This window comes from Myotis yumanensis, unplaced genomic scaffold (assembly GCF_028538775.1).
Source record: "Myotis yumanensis isolate MYYU_CA2020_CCGP unplaced genomic scaffold, mMyoYum1.0.hap1 SCAF_17, whole genome shotgun sequence".
NCBI lineage: Eukaryota > Metazoa > Chordata > Mammalia > Chiroptera > Vespertilionidae > Myotis > Myotis yumanensis.
Window position 1 is genome coordinate 33,722,245 of NW_027223768.1, and position 19,614 is coordinate 33,741,858.

Genomic DNA, 19,614 nt, shown 5'->3' on the forward strand with positions numbered 1-19,614 from the left:
CGATGCTACGATAAAGAAATTAGAAAGTAAGCATACACGGACTGAAATAAAGAATATTATACCCAATAGCAGACCAGAGGAGCACAAGAATCAAACCAAAGATTCGACAAAAAACACCCAATTGGAAAAGCAAAATGAAAAAAGAATCCGAAAGTGTGAAGATAGTGTAAGGAGCCTCTGGGACAGCTTTAAGCGGACTAATATCAGAATTATTGGAGTGCCAGAAGATGAGAGACAGCAAGATATTGAAAACCTATTTCAAGAAATAATGGCAGAAAACTTCCCCCATCTGGAGAAAGAAATGGACTTACAGGTCCAAGAAGCCCAGAGAACCCCAAACAAAAGGAATCCAAAGAGGACCACACCAAGACACATCATCATTAAAATGCCAAGAGCAAAAGACAAAGAGAAAATTTTAAAAGCAGCAAGAGAAAGAGGCTCAATTACCTACAAGGGAATACCCATACGACTGTCAGCTGATTTCTCAACAGAAACTTTGCAGGCCAGAAGGGAATGGCAAGAAATATTCAAAGTGCTGAATACCAAGAACCTACAACCAAGATTACTTTATCCAGCAAAGCTATCATTCAGAATTGAAGGTCAGATAAAGAGCTTCACAGATAAGGAAAAGCTAAAGGAGTTCATCACCGCCAAACCAGTATTATATGAAATGCTGAAAGGTATCCTTTAAGAAGAGGAAGAAGAAGAAAAAGGTAAAGATACAAATTATGAACAACAAACATGCATCTATCAACAAATGAATCTAAGAATCAAGTGAATAAATAACCTGATGTACAGAATGAACTGGTGATTATAATAGAATCAGGGACATAGAAAGGGAATAGACTGACTATTCTTGGGGGGAAAAGGGGTGTGGGAGATGCGGGAAGTGACTGGACAAAAATCATGCACCTATGGATGAACACAGTGGGTGGGGAGTGAGGGTGGAGGGTGGGGTGGGAGCTGGAAGGAGGGGAGTTATGGGGGGAAAAAAGAGGAACAAATGTAATAATCTGAACAATAAAGATTTAAAAAAAAAAAAAAGAATTTAATGATAGCCCATCCAGATGTGTGATGACATGAGTTGACAGCTCATTAACCCTTTACCAGTTGAAACCTGAGACTGTAGAGAAGGCCTAGGAAAAAAAGTGGGTATAATAACACCCACTTCAAGCTCACACAGAAGAGAAAAATAACTGCCCTTCATAAACTTTCCTGTCCAGAAAGCTGGGTTCCCTCATGTTTGACTTGGGTGCACACGATGTCACAGATTCTCCACCGATGGACGCAGCATGCGCAACACCCCAGCTATGCATGAGAACAATGCCCTGTTCTTCATTCATCCATCTGTTCCTGGGGCGACAGAGCCACAGGAGTACGGGGGAGGAACATCACATTCCAACGAGCCTACAGTCCTTAGACTCCATCAAGTCAGCTCAGAATAAATGTCCTTATGGCCTAAAGTTGGGTTTTCCTGGTGTGTATCAGATGCCTCACATGGATTGCTACAGTCTGAGTTTAAATTTTATACTATATTATAAAAAGCAGGCAAAGGCTAGTCCTTGTGCCAATGTACTGACATCAACAAAAAGAACTTTCTGCATCCTTACTATCTGCAGCACACACTGAGTTTCAACCCACTAGGAAGAAGGCATCACACAGATGGCACAGACTGGAATAAGACTCATCCCATGTCTTAAAGCAAGTTCTGGATATTGTCAAGATCAGAATGCCATTGTACCCAGACTCACCACTCACTCCATTTGGTTCACTGCCAAAGCATCCTTTCGGCCATTTTTATTGCAAAGAGCAGCGAGAAAAAGGAAGTACTGACACATGCAATAACGTAGATGATGCTCAAAAACATCATGCTGGGCAAAAGAAGCCAGCTATAAAAAAGCATCTGCTCTATAATCCCATTTTGTGAAGTTCTAAAATAGGTCAAACTAATTCATGGTGAAAGAACTCAGAACAGTGGTGGCCTTGGGGAGGGGAATTGACTGGGAAAAGAAAAGAGGAACTTTCTAAGGTGATGGAAATATTCTATATCTTGACAGAGATGTGGGTTACAAGACTGTACGAATTTATCTTGAACATGTAACACTTAAGTTCAGTTATTGTAGGTACATTATATCTCAAAACATTAAAAGGCACAAAAAGGAAAAAATCTTGGCTTAGGAAATCATCATCTTCTTTCTCCTTCTATTCCTTTCTTCATTCGATGAATAAACTATGCACTCAGCTAAGTATTAAGCTCTGCATGTATGTACTATGTGTGTATTAAGGTAAAGAGAAGACCTGTCTCCTGTCCTCACGAGCTTAGAGAGGAGACTAAGACTAAGAGATCTTCCTCTGTTCTTAGCGCAGAGACTCTCAAACTTTTTTTGATCTCTAGCTCACAGTGAGAAATATATCTTACATCATCTCTCCCCCACCCCCCCCCTCTCTTTCTCACACACACATACACATTCATGGGTGTGCAAGCATGTATACTTATCTAACATAACAGTTTCACCAAATAAAACGTAACTTTACTACTGTGACATACCTTGATATTTTCTTTCTTATTCTATTCCAGTCTGGTTTAATCATAAAAAAAAAAGAAAAACTCAACCCATGAAAGTGATTGTCTGACTCCCTAATGGATGGTGACCTAAGGTCTGAAAAATACTGTCCTGGGGCCCTGTGCTTCCCTCTAGTGCGGCAGTGAGCCCACTGCGTAGATACTGCCTGTCTGTATGTCTATGAATACCTCTAGGGCAAAACTATTTTATTCCCTTTTGTGTGCCTGCTGCTGAGCACAAATAACTCATCTCAAATAACTATTTACCAAAACATTTATAAAACACAAAAATGTTATCAGCCTTTCTTAGAGAGTAATTAATCTGTCCCCACCTCAAGAAAAAACAAAACTAAACCAACATCAAACAAAATAAAACAAAAGCAACTTTAGTACCTGTGTGGCCTGGAATGCTAGCAACCTGGACTAGCTCACAGTAACCCAGACCCATGCCCTAGCTGAGCACTGAGGGGGCTGGCAGGCTTCTTTTCCATGGTGCTTCTGGTGGCATTCTGTGAAGACAGGCTCTTAATAGATATATTTAATGAGGAGCCTAAGGTACAAAATAGCTTACTCCTTAGACTGATGTTAAAACACCTACTAACATCTCATGGAGGGTCCATGGATTGCCAAGGTTGTGCCTGACAAAGCTGCCCTGGGGACAAAAGAAAAAGGACAGACCAGGAGCAGAGGTGTGGTGGACTGGCGGTCTGACTGGCCAAGTGTGAGATAAGCAGCAGACAGTGAGCGTAAGAAAGAAGTGATTCTCTTCCTCACGCTGAGAACAGGCTTCTCTCCCAGTGAGGAGCCGTTCCCCTGAGGAGGAGAAAGGATCCTGTTTAGGGCTCTGACCTCCACTGAAGGACAGTGTTCAGATTGGCATCAACAAGCAGGGAGAACAAAGAGGCACATGAACAGCAACCAGGGCTCCACTTACCCAGGAAGACAAAGGCACCCAGGGCGTTAAGGGGCTGAAACTTACTGAGTCAAAAACCCCTGGTTCAAGAGACAGGAATCTGTGTTTTAGAAAAGTTCCCCAAGCAACTCTGAGATGACACCAGGTTTAAGTACCAATGACCTACTCTAATTCTTCAGTTGGCCAGAGTGGGGCGGGGAGTGGAGGGGGAGAGAAAGCATAGTTCCAAAATAGCCCCATAGAATCCAGCAAGTTAGGCAAATCTTAGACCAGAACCCCACATGATATTGTGAAGTGTGGTAGGTTTGTTTGTGGAGAAACCAAGGCAGGCAGGCAAGTATGAGAGGTCTGGCCAGGGGCTTGCAAGCCCAGTGGCTGCCGGCTACCAGCAAGAGGCAAACCTCAGGCCTCAGAAAGGAGACTGACTGACCAGGATCTGCCTGAAGCCCTGGAGACTGGGTTGCTGATGCTAAGTCAGCTGGGTCCAGGCCCCGCCTTCTAATGACTGGAGGGAGAGGGGAGAAATGGTGTACAGTACACTTGAGCAGCTTCCATCAGGACTGGTTCAGGAATTGGGCCAGATTGGGCAGGTGGAAGGAATTGCAAGGCTCAACCACTACAAGGTTTGAGGGAAAGCAGCAGGAGAGCAAGCTGACCCATAAGGCCAAAGTCAAAAAACTTGACCCTGGTGCCTGCCCCATGCAAAACACATGCGCCCACTATCCAGCTTCTCTCAATGACTTGGTGCCACATACCAAGAAGTACGAGCCAGGTGTCAGGGGCATCTGAATGCCTTCCTATACAGGACCTTAATTCGCAGCGAACCTTTGGTAGGTAAACCTCTTAACCCCTACATTCCTTATCTACAAAATGAAGATAGGTTGGTGCATGGGTGGTTCAGTGCTAGAATTCTCGCCTGCCAAACTGAAGATAGTAAAACTGATCCCAAAGGGTGATATGACAATCAAATGAGCTAAGACTGAGAAACACTAAGTTATAAACGTAAGGTATGGCATTCTAATGCTTTTGCTCTTGCCACTTCGACGTGCAAGTAGCTGATTTAAGGGAGACAGAAGAGCATAGTGGTTAAGAGCATGGGTTAGTAATCAGACCTAGGTACCCATTTTGTCTCTGCCACTTATTAGCCAAGTCTGGGTAAGTCATCTGAACTCCGTGGATTTAATCTGTACCAATGGAGAGAATAATGTCTTGCTCCAAGGATGCTGATGAGAACTGAAGGGGAGGTAGTGTAAAGTGCTTCACCTGGTACCTGGGGCATGGCAAGCCCCTGGTGGATCATGGCTACTTTCTTCATGGTTGTTCTCAAAATACCTGAGCTGCCTGAGCAATAGAACTGGGGACGCCTGACCAGACCTCCAAAACCAGGAAAGAGGCACCCTGGAGCCCCAGCTTTCAGCACTTACATCAATAAGGTCAGACAGGTCGTGGATGTAGTACTTGAAGACAGACGCATTGGTTGCCTCCAAAGCCAGTAAGTACTCATTCCGGGCTTTAATGGCCTTCAGCTTATTCTCTGTGTACTTGGCTTGGCGCTGAAAAGGGAACGAAAGTTCAATTTTACTTTTTTAAAAAAGAGCCTGTTCTCTAAAAGATGAAAGTACAGCACATTCAAGAACCACAATTGTGCTGCTACTCCCTATGCGCATCTTCCTTAAATTGGGTTCTAATTCTGTTTAATGAGATTCAAGGGCACAATGTAGATCAATCCGGGAAAGGTTAATGAGGCTCCCTACTTTAGATGCGTGTCCCACTTTGAATGGAATGAAATACCATTCTCCTTCCTTACATGGCTACCTTGAAGGAGGTGTCACTACATCCACCCCTGAGCAGCTGACACCTGACGCCAAACCCTAGGTCTACAGTCCCCTTCCAGGCTTGGGAAAGGTGACTGCGTGTCTTGTTTCTCTGTTACAGGTGAAAATCCAGGAGCTCACATGCCCAGGTTCTTCCAGATGCCAGATTCCTTCTGGGCAGACATCAAGGACTCACTTTGGGTGATTAGGCACTAAAAGAACCTAGAGCTTCCTTGTTCTGCTCTGTGCCTACTGGGAGATTCAGATTAGTCCTGACTTCCAGAATGCACCTCCCTAGCCCCTACCACTGCCGGAGCACACCCACCTTCTCTTTCATCTTCTCAATCTTCTTCACTGAGCTCCTCCGGACGTGCTTCTCCTCAATGCGGATGTTGGACGAGGAGTCAGGGGAGCGTGGGGTCTGCCGGTCCTCCTGCTTTACCGATTTGCCAATCTGCTTTTCCTCCTGCTTCTCTGCCTCCTTAAGCTTGCTCTGAGCACTGATGCTGTCGGCATTGTACATGTGATATGTCTTCATGACCTGCAAGACACCCCCGCCCCCACCCCAGAGGTCAAACCAATAGGGTCAGTTCTCTGCCTTGCAGACTAACAGGCCTAGCCAGACCTAGCAATGTCTTCATGGCTCGAAGGGAAAAATTCTAAGTGTTTGGAGTGGATTTTAATATTATATATTAAAGACCACTCTAAAGCACAGGAGAGCAGGATTTGAACTGAGCCAACATGACTTATTATTAAAATGACTTGTCTTCCACCATGTATTATTTATTTGTATTTATTATTTGTCATCATTACTCTTTTATATTGGCCAAGTAATTTCTATCCCTTAGTCATCTCACGATGCCAAGTAGATAGGAAACAACACCACCACTCAGACCCCAGAGCAAAGCCTGGGTAGAAACCTGAAGAGGGCAGCACAGCCTAGGGAGTAACCTATACTTTTTGGACATTTCAGATATAAAATGGGGAAGAAAAAAAGGCTCCGGGCCTGGTATCCTGGGGATCTGTCTTGTCTGCTTTGTTTGGTTAATCCTCATCTGAGGATATTTTTTCCACTGATTTTTAGAGAGAGTAGAAGGGAGTGGGGGGGGGGGGGGGGGAGGAACATTGATGTGAGAGAGATACATGGAGCTGTTACCTCCTGCCCCCCCTCCCCCCCCCCCCCCCCCCAACTAAGGGCAGGATTGAACCTGCAACCCAGGCACGTGCCCTTTACTGGAATCAAACCTGCAACCCTTGGGTGTGGGGGCCAACGCTCTAACCACTGAGAGCACCGGCCAGGGCCGGTCTGCTTTATACAAATCAAACACTCTCTCTCATGGGAATTGGAAAAGCAGCAGCAATAACAGTGGCAGCTATCATTTCCTGAGCACTTAGTATATTCCTGGCTTGGTGCCAAGTGCTACACACACATTTTCTCATTTCATCCCTGCAGCAATCCTGTGACCTAGACAACAATCGGATGAAACCTGTAAACCTGCACAATAAACCAGGTAAGAGCCTGAGAAGGAATAAAATCCACATCACGTGAAACTGGAGTTGCCAAAGGAAGGAAGTAGCATCAAAGGAGAGGGATACAATTTTCCCATTTTCCATCAAAGCAACTGTCTGGGAGTCCAATGCCTTTTCTCAACTGAGCGGCCAGGAAGCTTGGGACTTGTGTTTGTTTAATTTCTACCACTTAGTACATGCGTGTCAGGCGCTTTATGTACATCACTTCATTTAATCCTCACAACAACTCTGTGAAAGACATGGCATTATTTCTACTTTTAAAGATGAGAAAACTGAGATGTAAAGAGATTAACTCTCACATCCAAGGTCACACAGCTAGTAAATTGCAGAATCAGGATTTAAACCCAGGTTGTCAGGCCATTAAGACCACAGTCTTAGTCACCAAGCAGCAGTGTCTCCTCTGCATGGGACCAGAGCTGACCTTATTGGAAGGAAAGGTTAAGTTTCGTCAAGAGAGGCTTGAAAAGAGAAACTGGTTTCATTTACAGACTTGAGAAAGATCAGTGGCCTCACACGAAGACTAATTTGGTCCCCAGGGGGTACTTGGTACTGTCTGGAGACATTTTTTATTGTCACAACTTGGAGCTTGCTACTGGCATCGAGTAGGTAGAAGCCAGGGATGTTACTAAACACACTACCTACAGGACAGCCCCCACAACAAAGAACTACTGGTCCAAACGCCCATGGTGCTGAGGTTGACAAATCCCGGGTTAGAGGGACTTTGTGGGTAAACTAATATCTTAAGATCAGCTGGTGATAGAGGAAGGAATAAAGAATATTGGGACACTTACAAAATCAAAGTACATTAGAGTATAAATAATGTCTCATTTTGGATGCAGAATGTTTTAAATCAGCTTCACCTTATTTTGAACCTGACATCATTTCCCATAAGTATAAGACCTTCTCTGCATATTCTCTACACAGGAGAAATGATATTTAATATCGAGAGCATTAAAAACCTTTCTAAGTAATTCAAATGGTCCACCAGGTTTCCAGATTGACTACGTATGAAGTGAGAAAGAGGCATCTGGTCTCTGGGGTGACGAAGGGAAGACAGGAGGCTCCTTTTTCTCTCTTTTCAACTGAATGTGACCAAGGGATTCAAAAGCTTGAGTGAATAGTCAAAAGTGAATGATTTCTAAGAAAGTGATATTCTATTTCATGAGGATGCATAATAAATAATTAGGAAACACTAGCAATAAACACAAGAGACAATAAAGAGCTCAAAGGAATAGTGCCAACAAGACAACATGTGAAGGAATAAAAATTAACAACTTATATTGCTCCTTCCCCCTAAAGAATGTAAAGAACTCTCCCAAAATAATAAAACACTATCTAAAAAACTATAAATTCCTAAGGGTAAGCACCACTTCTTTTGTGTTTTCTTCTCTTGTCCAAAGTTGGGGAATATGTAGACAGTGGTAGTTTTATAATCAATGTGGTTGCCTAAATGACTTAATGACACTGAATCTCTCTTCTATGGAAAGAGAAGAAAAGTATCATTTCCTCCAACTCAAGAGAAAACTGAGGTATCCAAAGGCTACCTCAGTATAAGTGATATCAAAAGAATTGGAGAGAGAGGACTTGGAGAAATATATAGATATAGATATAGATATAGATATAGATATAGATATAGATATGTAGTGAGGCAAATACAAACTAGGGAAAAAATTCAAGAAGTCTAAATCCTCAGTTCTGCAAAGAGAATTAACTTTACTTTGAAAAACACAATATTGAGTTTGTCTTTAGTTCTCCCTCTCCAAGCCACACTAAAATAATAGGAAAAAGTTATTACTATTATTTTTAGTATAAATTAAGGCATATTTATAAGAATAAAAGTGGAAGACAAAAAGCAGGAGACAAATAGTAACTGACCTATTGAACCCTAAACCAGAAGTAGAGAGAGCCAAGAAGCAACCAGACTTATATCACAAAAGCTGCAAGAGGAAATGCTGGCAGCAAGATGAAGGTGGAGCTAATAAGAGAAAAGATTGAAGGCCTGAGAACAGTTAGACTCCCAGATCCACCCCTCGCCGCGCCCCCCCCCCCCCCGCCCCTCCGCCCCCCCAGCCAGTGGAAGACGAGAGGTTTATATCCTTAGGAGTTAGCCCCAAGCACCATGGACTCGGCCACCAGGGTCGCTGAAGATAGGAGCACTGAACTTAAACAGGAGTAGCAACTGAAAATTCTAAAAGGACTGCTGAGATGGCCCAGGCCTCTGTACAACTTGGCCCCAAAACAGCTGGGAGATAGAAGAGCTCTGTCTGGAGAATCTGACCGTCCAAGATCAAAGACCTAGAAAGACTGGTCTTCCCCCAAACACAGTCCAGTCAGATCATCCTACAGTAAAGGCCAGGTTGACATAGAACTTCACCAGCTTTTCGCTGCCTCACTTTAAAATATAAGCAGGCAGCCCTGGCCGGTTGGCTCAGTTGGTTAGAGTGTCGTCCCATATGCTAAGGTTGTGGGTTAGATCCCCAGTCAGGGCATACAAGAATCAACCAATGAATTCATACATAAGTGGAACAACAAACTGTTCTCTCTCTCTCTTTCTCTCTCCCCCTTCCTCGATCTCTAAAATCAATAAGTAAGTAAAATATAAGCAGGCAACTAAAGATTATCGGACATTTAATGAAAATATCTAATATGAAAGACCAGAACAACAAATGTAGAGGAAACAAAGCATACAGGGGAAAAAAACCTTCAAAAACAAATCATCAATAATATCCCTAGAGAGATCAATGAGAAATGAAAAAACATTGCACCATGAAATAAGAACAAGATGCAACAAAAAGGGAACAATAAAAGCGCTCTTGGCAATTAAGATTCAATTTAAGAATCTCTCCAGGGAGCCTGACTTCATGTCCCTCCTGTGTGCAGGCATGTATTTTACTTCCTACTCTATTTTTCTGTCTCTTCTATTAAAACTAAGTGCCTTGAGTTCAGGGGCATCTCTTATATGTCTTTATATCCCTAGTGCCTAATGTTGGAGACACAAGCAAGCAGAGTTGGGGGGCTATCATTTGACATTGTTTCAAGGGAGCAGGTGCTAAATACCAGTCCTGGCTCCCTAGCAGACCAGCTGCTGCACCAAATCAAGGGGTCTATAAGCAGAGGAGGACTTAGAAGCATCAACCTCTGGGGACCAATGACCCCCATGTCCCAACACCTCTTCTTTCTTTCTCGATTCTAGGGCTTCCTTGACTCTTCCCACTCAGCCTATCCATTGGCTTTAGTGCCCCCACATACACTCCTTCCTGTGGGGAGCTTGCCTGGCCTTTCCAGATACAGCCTGAGTAAACTGAGGCAGAGAATTCCAGAGTTCTTTGGGATGGGAAGCAGCGTGCTCCGACTTCAAAGGCATTCCTGGATCATCAGTCAGAAAATGAAAACCACTTATGTATGCCATGGCCTATAAACTAGCCAGCTTGTTCATTATGGGGGTGGGAGGGGGGGAAGTGCGTGCAGGAGGATGCTCACTGGGATTGCTCTCTGAGTAGCAGCTGTGGGAAGCAGTTCCTGGCACAGAAGCCAAGTCAGGGAAATCAAGGCCCTTCAGGCAGGAAAGAGGAAGGTATAGAGGGGCAGCTGGCCACTTACGGAGTCCCGGCCTCTCTACCAAAGGCATCTTTATTTGGGAACACCTGGGCCCTTCCTCTTGGATCATCAAGGTTCAAAAGTACTTAAATTATCAACCTTTGGGTAACAGTCTCCCAAAAAGAAGTACTTATGGCCGTAAGAGGAAGATGCAAGGTAAGAAAAGCACTAAATACGATGGGTTCCTTATAACCCTGATTTCCTTTATCCCATGCCCACTAGTGACTTCTGCTGCCTACAGATTCACTGGAACAAGAGATCCTTCCATGCCTTCCCAAAGAGCAGATAAGGGGAAAGCTCTTTATAAGAAGCCCTCCCTTGTTCCCTTCTTAACGAGAGAGAGAGAGAGAGAGAGAGAGAGAGAGAGAGAGAGAAAATACTCAACAAGTAGCTTCCGAAATCCAGCATACAGTGGTCCCAGGTTACTACTGGATGAAACACTGTCCATGTAGGTGACCAATGGGCCTGGTTTACCCTGGAATTCCCAGGGTTCAGTCTCATGTCCCAGGAAGCCCTTCAGTCCTAGGCAAACAGGGATAGTTGCCACCCTAATGCCATGGTGCTTTACTCACATCAGTCCTATGCTTATCTCACCCTCAAGAAACAACATGATTCCATCCTCTGAACTTTCTAATTGCCTGTGGAATCTGCAAACTCATCGGACCTTTCACTATAGCATTCAAGCACATGGCATGTGGAGACCTGGGTCACAGAGCATCCCCCAAGATCATACAGCTAGTGGTAGACTGGGTAGCATCTGGATTGCCTCATTCACTAGACCAGGGTGTTTCAATCTTGGTACTACTGATATTTTAGGGCAGATAATTCTTTGTTGTGGGAGGCTGTCCTGTGCTTTATAGGATTTTAGTCACATCTAATCTCTAGCACCCCTCCATCCCAGTGTGCAGGTATTGTCAAATGCCACCCTCCTTGAGAATCACTGCCTTCTCTGGAACTTTCCAGTGTCCTCTCTTTTTTCTCTTCCTATTGCCTACTACAAAAAATATAAAATTTTATTTATATTTACCTGGCCCCTGACTGATTGTGAGCGTATCTCAATTCACCTGATGGCAGGGGATGCCACGCTCAGCCAGCTCTGTTTGCGCACCAGTGGGAAGATCTTATGTTCTGTGTTGTCTGTGGCCATCCAGTGGCCAGTGCAGCCCTGGCCAGCGTGAAGTGCCCGAGACTGCAGTTCTCTGAGGCTGCCAGCTTGAACGCCTCAGACCAGAACAGCGAGGGTCAGGGTTTCCTTCCTCACTCCAATACAAACTATATTCTGTGACTTATTTTTTAAACATCTTAGCATATTAGATCTAGGGCTGTAAGTAACACTCACAGATCCCCAGACACTGTTCTTTCTCTGTTGTACCTCAAAGGTGGCACGCTGGATTTGACTTAGCCTGGGGTTTGCTGGTGATCCAACCTACTCCTCCCCAGAAACAGTGAATTGCAGAGGCCCGAGATGTTTATAGGAAAAAGAGAAGGATTCATATAATGATTACATGTGTCATTTTCTATCTTAGTGAATTCTTTGCAGGAGAGAGGAGTAATAATAGCTCTCCTTGGTGCCTAGAAGATGCTCTAAAAATAAAGAGCAGAAGTAAAGCATTATAAAGACAAGGGGGTTCAGGAAACTCATCCAGTCTGAAAATGGTCCAAGTCAACACACTTCTATTTCTAACCAGCCTTAACTTCACTTGAGAGAAATGAAAACCTTGGAGCTAAACCAAAGGGTGCTCTCTATCTACTTGGCTTCAGAGCCAAAGAGTCAGAGCAGGAATTCCAAACACACTGCGCATCACTGGAGGCAAGTCTGATGACTCCCCTGTTTACTTGCTTAAGCGTTGCCATGACAATATGGCCACACCTAGACTTTGGGATCAAGAATATGGAATTCTCTGATCCCAAATGCCTGTGATACACGTCACCATGACTGTCTTCCTGTGAACTTAGAAAAGAAAGGAAGGAAGAGAGTGAGAGAGAGAGAGAAATAGTGAATAAGCAAGTAAATACAGGAAATCAATTTCACCTCCAAAACAGGATGGGGTAACCCTGGAGAATGACACAAAGGCCTGGCACAGCTCAGCTAGAGGAGAGGCCCTGGAAGGCCTTAGCTACACAACTGAAATATTCCCTGTACGGCATCAGGAATTTCTTTGGTGTGCATGTGTGTTTTAATTATAATTAATGAAACATGGCTGGGGAAAAACAACCACCACCTCCCAGTGCATGAAGAAACACGCACCAGCCACAGGCATCACGTGTCTGAAGCGCCAGTCACTTCAGGACAGAATGTGCTTTTTCCTCCAATCCCGAAGCCTGCCTCTTTACTGAGGTTTGGCCTTGATACAACCCCAGAGAGTCGATGCAAGGCTCTCTCTGCCTGAACTGGTCTCTCATATTATGGGCATTTAGGACTACGCTTCCCTCTAGAGCACTCACTCTAGATTCAAACAGGTAGATCAATCCAAGAACTGATGCAAACCCTTGAACCACAGATCCTTTCCAACACGCACATATTACTGGTGCAAAGCAGGCTGTGTTGCTTTGCCTTTAGGTGTGGGGTCTCTGGTTTGCTGCAAATGGGGTCAGTTGTGCTGGTGATCTAAGCCTTGGCTGTTTTCTAGTGATTATCCCCCAAATAAAGCCAGAGTTAGCTGGCACAGCTGATAAAAAGTGTTTTTGGCTCATTCAGGTTTGAAAATACGAGTGTGAAAAAAGAGATGGGTGGAGGCACCCCCAATGGGGACCGTGCACTGTCTTCAACTTCAGCTCAGTTCTATTGCTGATGCAACTATGGCCACAGCTGCCAAATGCTGCTCCCCTCTGCTTGTTAAAGAGCCAGGCAACCCATCTGATTTACCGAGTAGAGCTCATTCAGGACCTTCATCAAATCATCTTGGAGCTGCTGGCCGACTTCTTTACTCTGCAAGAAAAGAGGAATGAAGGTCAATTGGGAAACAGAAGGAAGAAGGAGGGGGCAACAAAGGCAAGAGCAGCAATGGCTCTACAAATAACGCAGACTCAATTAAGGCCCATTATTTAATCCAGTAAATCAGATAACCACTCCGATCAGACCCAATTATGGTCAGATTACTCAAAGAGTTTTAATAAAATGAAACGTGCCCCTTCTATAGCTTAGCAAAGGGAAAATGGGTTGTAGCCTTTGGTTTTTCAATTGGTCCCCAAAGAACAGGTCTGAAAGCCACATTCTACCTAGCAACTGTTGTTAAGTGGAACAAATTTTCTCGGAGACATGTAGCCAAGCATTCCTGAGAATTGTGGAGGAAAGTAAGATGTAAAATAGGATGAGATGGGAAGAAGTATATAAACATCCAAGGACTTCAAAGTACCCAACTAAACAGAATCCTTCAAAGAGGAAGGAGTTAGATCTCTTTATTTTATTTTGGAGTTAGACCTCTTACTTGCTCTATCTCTATCTTAAACTTCTAGGGCAGTGGTACCTCAATAAAGACTGATTGTGAGATTGGCTGAACTGTTACTCGATTCTGATAATATATGTTAAGGGGTTGCCAACTGGTTAATCCCAAGTAGTGGTGGCTCTCAGGTTCTTTGCTGCTGCCACCCAGAACTGGCATCTAACTACACAGAGAGATTAGTAGAAATAGAGAAGAATGAGGAAGCAGAAAGGAAGAGTTATGTCTTCTATACTGAGTGTTTTATGCCAAGCCCAAGAGAGCAGGGAATAAAACTGATTGGCATCACTGGGTCACTGAGAAGGGGAGCAATTGTTTTATCTTCTACCAGCTCCTTCTAGTTCTTTTCTATTAAAAATCAGATACCAACAATGCCCTTCTACCAGAAGGAATCACACACCTGGGCACAGCTCAGCTACCAGGCAAATAAAGAAAGAGGTTTTGCATGTCAGACACATAATCACTTAAGATTTTGTCTTTTTTCAAGATGAATGACTTTAAGAATATTTTTTTGACTACAAAAGGAATATATGTTTATTGAAATACATAAAACAGTAGAAAACCTCAAAAAAGAAAAAGTAACTCTTAATTTCCACTACTAAGAAACCATCACTTTAGACTTTGTTACATATTTTTCTAATCTTCCATAATTTTTGTGAGATCAGGATTACATTATACACACTGTAATTTATACACGTAAACATGTTGTGAACATTTCCTTACATATTATCGTTATCCTATAACATTACAATAGACCATATTGATGTAGCTCCTAATCTTGGGCATTTACATTGTTTATAAATTTTTATGATAAAACATGCTGCATTAAATTACTTTGTACATAATCTATGCACACACCTTTCATTATTTTCTCCTAGGAGTAGCACTGCTGAGTCAAAGACTATTTACTTATTTATACCATTAAATTGCCCTTGAAAAAAACTGTACCAATTTAAAATACCACTAGAAACATAAGAATGCTATTTCACTTTTTTGGCTTGACAATTTGATATGGTATCCTGCTGTAATTTGTAGTCCTTTGATTCTAGTGAGCCTGAATTTTTGAAAAAAACTTTATCAGTCATTTTCATTTTTTTATACTTTGCCATTTTTCTATTATGGAGTTAATTATGGAAAATAACACGAGTGACCTTAGTTGTGGTTTGACATGAATTTTTATACCTGGGAGTGTGGAAAAGGGTGGAAGGAGCCCTGACTTAGCAATCACAAGAGCCTCACATTCCCAGATTCTCCACCATCACGGAGAGAACTGGATAACTCAGTTAATCTCTCTAGGCCAATGATGGCGAACTCATTTTTTTTGGTTGATTTTTCTTTGTTAAATGGCATTTAAATATATAAAATAAATATCAAAAATATAAATCTTTGTTTTACTATGGTTACAAATATCAAAAAATTTCTATGTGTGACACGGCACCAGAGTTAAGTTAGGGTTTTTCAAAATGCTGACACGCCGAGCTCAAAAGGTTCGCCATCACTGCTCTAGGCCCATGTTTTCATTTCCATAAAACGAAAGTCTTTGGCTTAAAAATTCTTAAGGTCTTTTCCAACCTCTGCCATTCTATGGTTCTTTATGATCTCTTGTCTGGCTTCTTGAGTCTGTGTTAGAGTCAACCACCAGCAAGCACTTCAGCGTATGGCTGGTTGGCTTCACTCCATAGAGTGGAAGATAATCAGAGAGTTCTCAGGGATCAAGATGCTCAATAAAATGGATGACTTCAAAGGTTATCTCGCCAGCCTTAAATTTACATTCCCAGTGCCTCTCATGCCCTCAACCACTGGAAGACGCCACAAGAGAGAATGCCTTTCATCTAGGAGCTCATATACCAGCCTCTCCTTCCCATGTGAGGCCGGCTGAGCTCCACTGAAGAACAGAGGTCCCAGGAGGAGAGTGAGGCGAAATGACTCACCAACCAGCCCAGAGTCAGCAACAAGGCCAGGAAGTGACCATGATTATCACTTCCAAGTGCCCTGCCCTCCCACCTCCGGACCAACTCCCCCAGCCAGCCTCCCACCCTCCCTTACCATCTCCTTATGTTTAAATGGCAGAGGTTACAGGAGAAAGCTCCCAGTCCTCTACCTTCTTCCTCACCCATCACTTAAATAACTTGGCGCCCAGAGAAGGAGGGCGGGGTGGGGAGAAAAAAACATAACCAATAAAACAGCAATTAAGCCCAGGCAGATGTTTCCTTTCATGTACTACCCATTAGTTGGAAAAGGACCGACTCAACTATTATCCCTGTTTATTTGAACAGTCTGCTGAAGTGATGCGGACTTCAGGCTTCCCTCTGGCTGAGGGCTGGGGGGACATACGTGTCGCTAGCCCAGTCCAAGTGTCAGATAAAGCCGCCAGCAAGCCCCCAGCGATCGGGAGCAATTTTGACCCATAGAGAGAGGCAGGAAATAGCCAGAGCCTCTCCTCTCACAGATGAAAAAGGCCACCCGTTCTCTATGTCAGAAACCTTAACTGTGTGCCTTTGGTGGCAAGCATGGCCCCAGCGCCCCTGGGCGGGCTTCCGGGCTGGCTGCTCTGGAGGGGTTGTCAGAGTTGGGGTGCTACAAGGGGACCCCACCCAAAAACAAGGGGGACATCTATTCCTGGGAACAACAAAACCTGATGAGGCCGAGTGCATGACAATGAAGACTGTAGAGCCTTTCCGTTCTCTATTCAAAAAGCAAGGGGTTTGTAGGCAGGGAAGAAAGAGAATTTACAGAGCCATCTTTGTGTGCTATCACACAGCCCGCATCTCTCCTTTAAAGTTTCTTGGAAGAGAATGAGTCATCTAAACATTGCAGGAAACCAACTAGAAGTCAAGGGAAAAAATTACTTTGGGCGAAGTTTTTCTCTTAAATGTTTGCATAGTAATCTTTGCTTCAAAAAAAAAAAAAGATGCCTAAATTTAGAAAAGAGACGTGACACAATTGACAGAGCTGGCCCTATGGGACAGGAAGTACAGTGGTGTGCTCCGGCGGAGATCTTTTATTTTGAAAGTCACCACAAACGTTTGGGCCCGAGCAAGCTTCAGGGCCCCCACTCTGCCTGCTTCTGGGTGGGGCTGATCGGAAGGCGGTGAGATTGCGACAGCTCCTGCCAGCTGTGTGCTTACAAAATGGGTAGGGAATCCTCCTTTTCCAGCAGATAACAGCATTGGACAACAGAACCGAAACACACAGCCTCATTTCCGCAAGGCCAACGTGCCAAAGCCTCTCACTCACCAAAAGGAGCAGAAATGGAAGGAGGCATGAGGCTGGTCACTCATCTTTGGGTCAATACATTTCCTGAGCTTGGCTGGGTTTGTCTATTAGCATTTCCCAAAGAACACTGATTATGAGAAGGTTGTAAAACCAGTCCTTATCAGGGAGATACTACAGAGCTGTGTCATTGGGCAGGCACAACACTACTCCCTATTTGTATGAAAGGAAGAAAAGAGGAAGGCATGTCTCGGCCATGTGGTGAGAGCTACTTTCAGCCACCCCAAGGCTGAGTCTGTCAGCAGGTAGAAACAGTAGGGTCATTTACTTCTCTGTCGATTAGCCTGTGCCAGCAGTTTTCCAAAAAAGAGTTTTCAAGGGCACAGATTTCCTTCCATCAGTGCTAGCACCCCCTCCCCAACTCAAAGATACTTCTGAGACCAACTGTTTAAAAAAACAAGTTGGAAATTGAATTTGTGTGTATGGATTTCAGAGGAAAGGGAGAGGAGCCCTACACGGACCCCTGGCAGCAGAAGCACCTCCAGATGCACAGTAACTACTTCAGGGGCACTCACCTCTTCAAAGAGGCCACGTTTCGTGAGCTGGAGGTTTGCCGGAAATGCTTATGGTGGGGAGGACAAGGCTGAAAGGAGGGGCTGCCTGGCACCAGGGCCAGTGCTAGGTGATGGTGGGCACGGTGTCTGGCCTCTCCCCAGCTTATCAAAAGAGGTGGAGCAGAGTGAGGCTGTGAGGGTAAGTCAGAGCCCAGGAAGGACTCCAGATCTCCCCTGGGCCACACCACCTGTGCATAGGCAGAGGCCTCTATGCAACCGTCACTCACTGATTAAGCTGCCACATGATGGCTCTCGGGAACCATGTTCCAGTCATGACCTTATACTCTGGGCTGCCCAAAGTAGCACCAAATACAAATCCACTGAATGGCAATTTTTTTATAGAGAGGTGAGCAGGGAGTTGCCACAAAATAGATGCCTGAAGTGTTTTTACTCTCTGATAATAAAGCAGAGAAGGATTTTAAAAAATTCATTTTTAAAACTGAAATCCAGTAAAAGTATTTACAACAGTACTTATTATGGGCACTGCATTCTGATATTTCCTATTCTTTTCTATTTTTTTGTTAGTCATAACTCAACAAGTTCACTTCACAATTCATTAGTGAGTCATTATGCACATGTGTAAAAGGACTGGGTATACTATACTTGTGGAATTAATTTTTTAAAAATGGGTTAAGGTCTGGAGCCCACCAAAAAAGACAGGTGCTAAATCACATGCCCTCCCAAGGCGGCTGATCAAATGATTTGAAGCAGGTTCAATTCCTAGATTGTGGCAAGGGGAAAATGCTGGATTTTAAGGAGAGCAATGAACAGTTTGTTGGCAAATATTTATAGGACATCTATTATGTGTCAAGCACTTGTGGTTTGGGAATGTAGCTCGATACAAAACAGACAGCTTAGAAGTCCACAATCTACTGAGAAAAGTGGGCTTTAATCTGATGTCTGAGCCTATCAGAACACAACTCTTCCAATCCCAGTCATTACTAGAAATGGAATTTCTTAAGTTAGTTTTCTAGTTCAAAAATCAATTTTTTTCTATCTCAGCCAAGAGGTTTCCACACTTGAACCTGACTCCAGATGTTGAATCTAGCTTGCCAGAAACAAAATGTGATTTAAAAATATTTATTACATGGCAAATCTCTTTGAATTTGCCTTTTCAAGTTACTAATAGATATTTCATGTTATAATGATACTGTTTCAGTATAAAAACAGTCACATTCCATTTTTAAAGAATGCCTAGAGCTTGTCAGCACCATAAAGGCTAATCTCACCTGTAGCTCCTTTACTCAGAAGTGAATGGGTGTAGTTAAACTCTCCCCGTGACAAGTCATATTTTAAAAGAAAATGTGAGAAACCTGACGCAGTCTGAAACCCAATATCTGTCTCAGAATTCGCCTTCTGAAACACGACTGGTTTCACAATTAGAATTCTATTTAATTGTCTGAAGAACTGGAAGGAAGGAAGGAAGGAAGGAAGGAAGGAAGGAAGGAAGGAAGGAAGGAAGGAGGGAAGGAAGGAAAGAAGGATCCCAAGGCCAGTAATATGAAACCACCTAAAACCAATGAAAGAGATTATAACTGTTAAAGCATCTTTCTGTCTTCTACAGTGCCCAGCCCACTGCTGTGTACACAGTAGTCGTAAAATAGCCAGTTGTTGAATCAATTAGATCACATCTGAGTTTAGACTTAAACACTAAGCTTTCACATAACAACAAGAATAGAACAATATAGCTGTGTTTCTTTATATACACTATTAAGTCTTTTCCAGGGTCACACAGCTATTCAGGACCCTGTCTAGGACCACGTACACTATTAGAAGAGGGTGAAGCATGAAGGCTTTAGAATCGTATGACTTTGGGTAAGTTATTTAACCATTCTATGCCCCAGCTTCCACATCTGTAAAATAAAGTAACAAGGAGATAATCCATATAAAGTGCTTAAAAGAGAATCTAGCACCCAGTATGTTCAATAAA

General features: G+C 43.5%; 1 protein-coding gene across 9 annotated transcripts in view; it reads right to left on the bottom strand.

The window, feature by feature from the left end:
• The window catches only part of SRGAP2 (SLIT-ROBO Rho GTPase activating protein 2), a 242,908-nt gene that overhangs the window by 58,439 nt on the left and 164,855 nt on the right, over nucleotides 1–19,614 (bottom strand). For all 9 annotated transcript variants that reach the window (XM_070396818.1, XM_070396815.1, XM_070396817.1 and 6 more), the window contains exons 5-7: nucleotides 13,284–13,346; nucleotides 5,616–5,831; nucleotides 4,901–5,029 (exon numbers count right to left, since the gene is read on the bottom strand). In XM_070396818.1, the coding sequence (XP_070252919.1) occupies nucleotides 4,901–5,029; nucleotides 5,616–5,831; nucleotides 13,284–13,346 (408 nt within the window). The remainder of the gene's footprint in view (nucleotides 1–4,900; nucleotides 5,030–5,615; nucleotides 5,832–13,283; nucleotides 13,347–19,614) is intronic.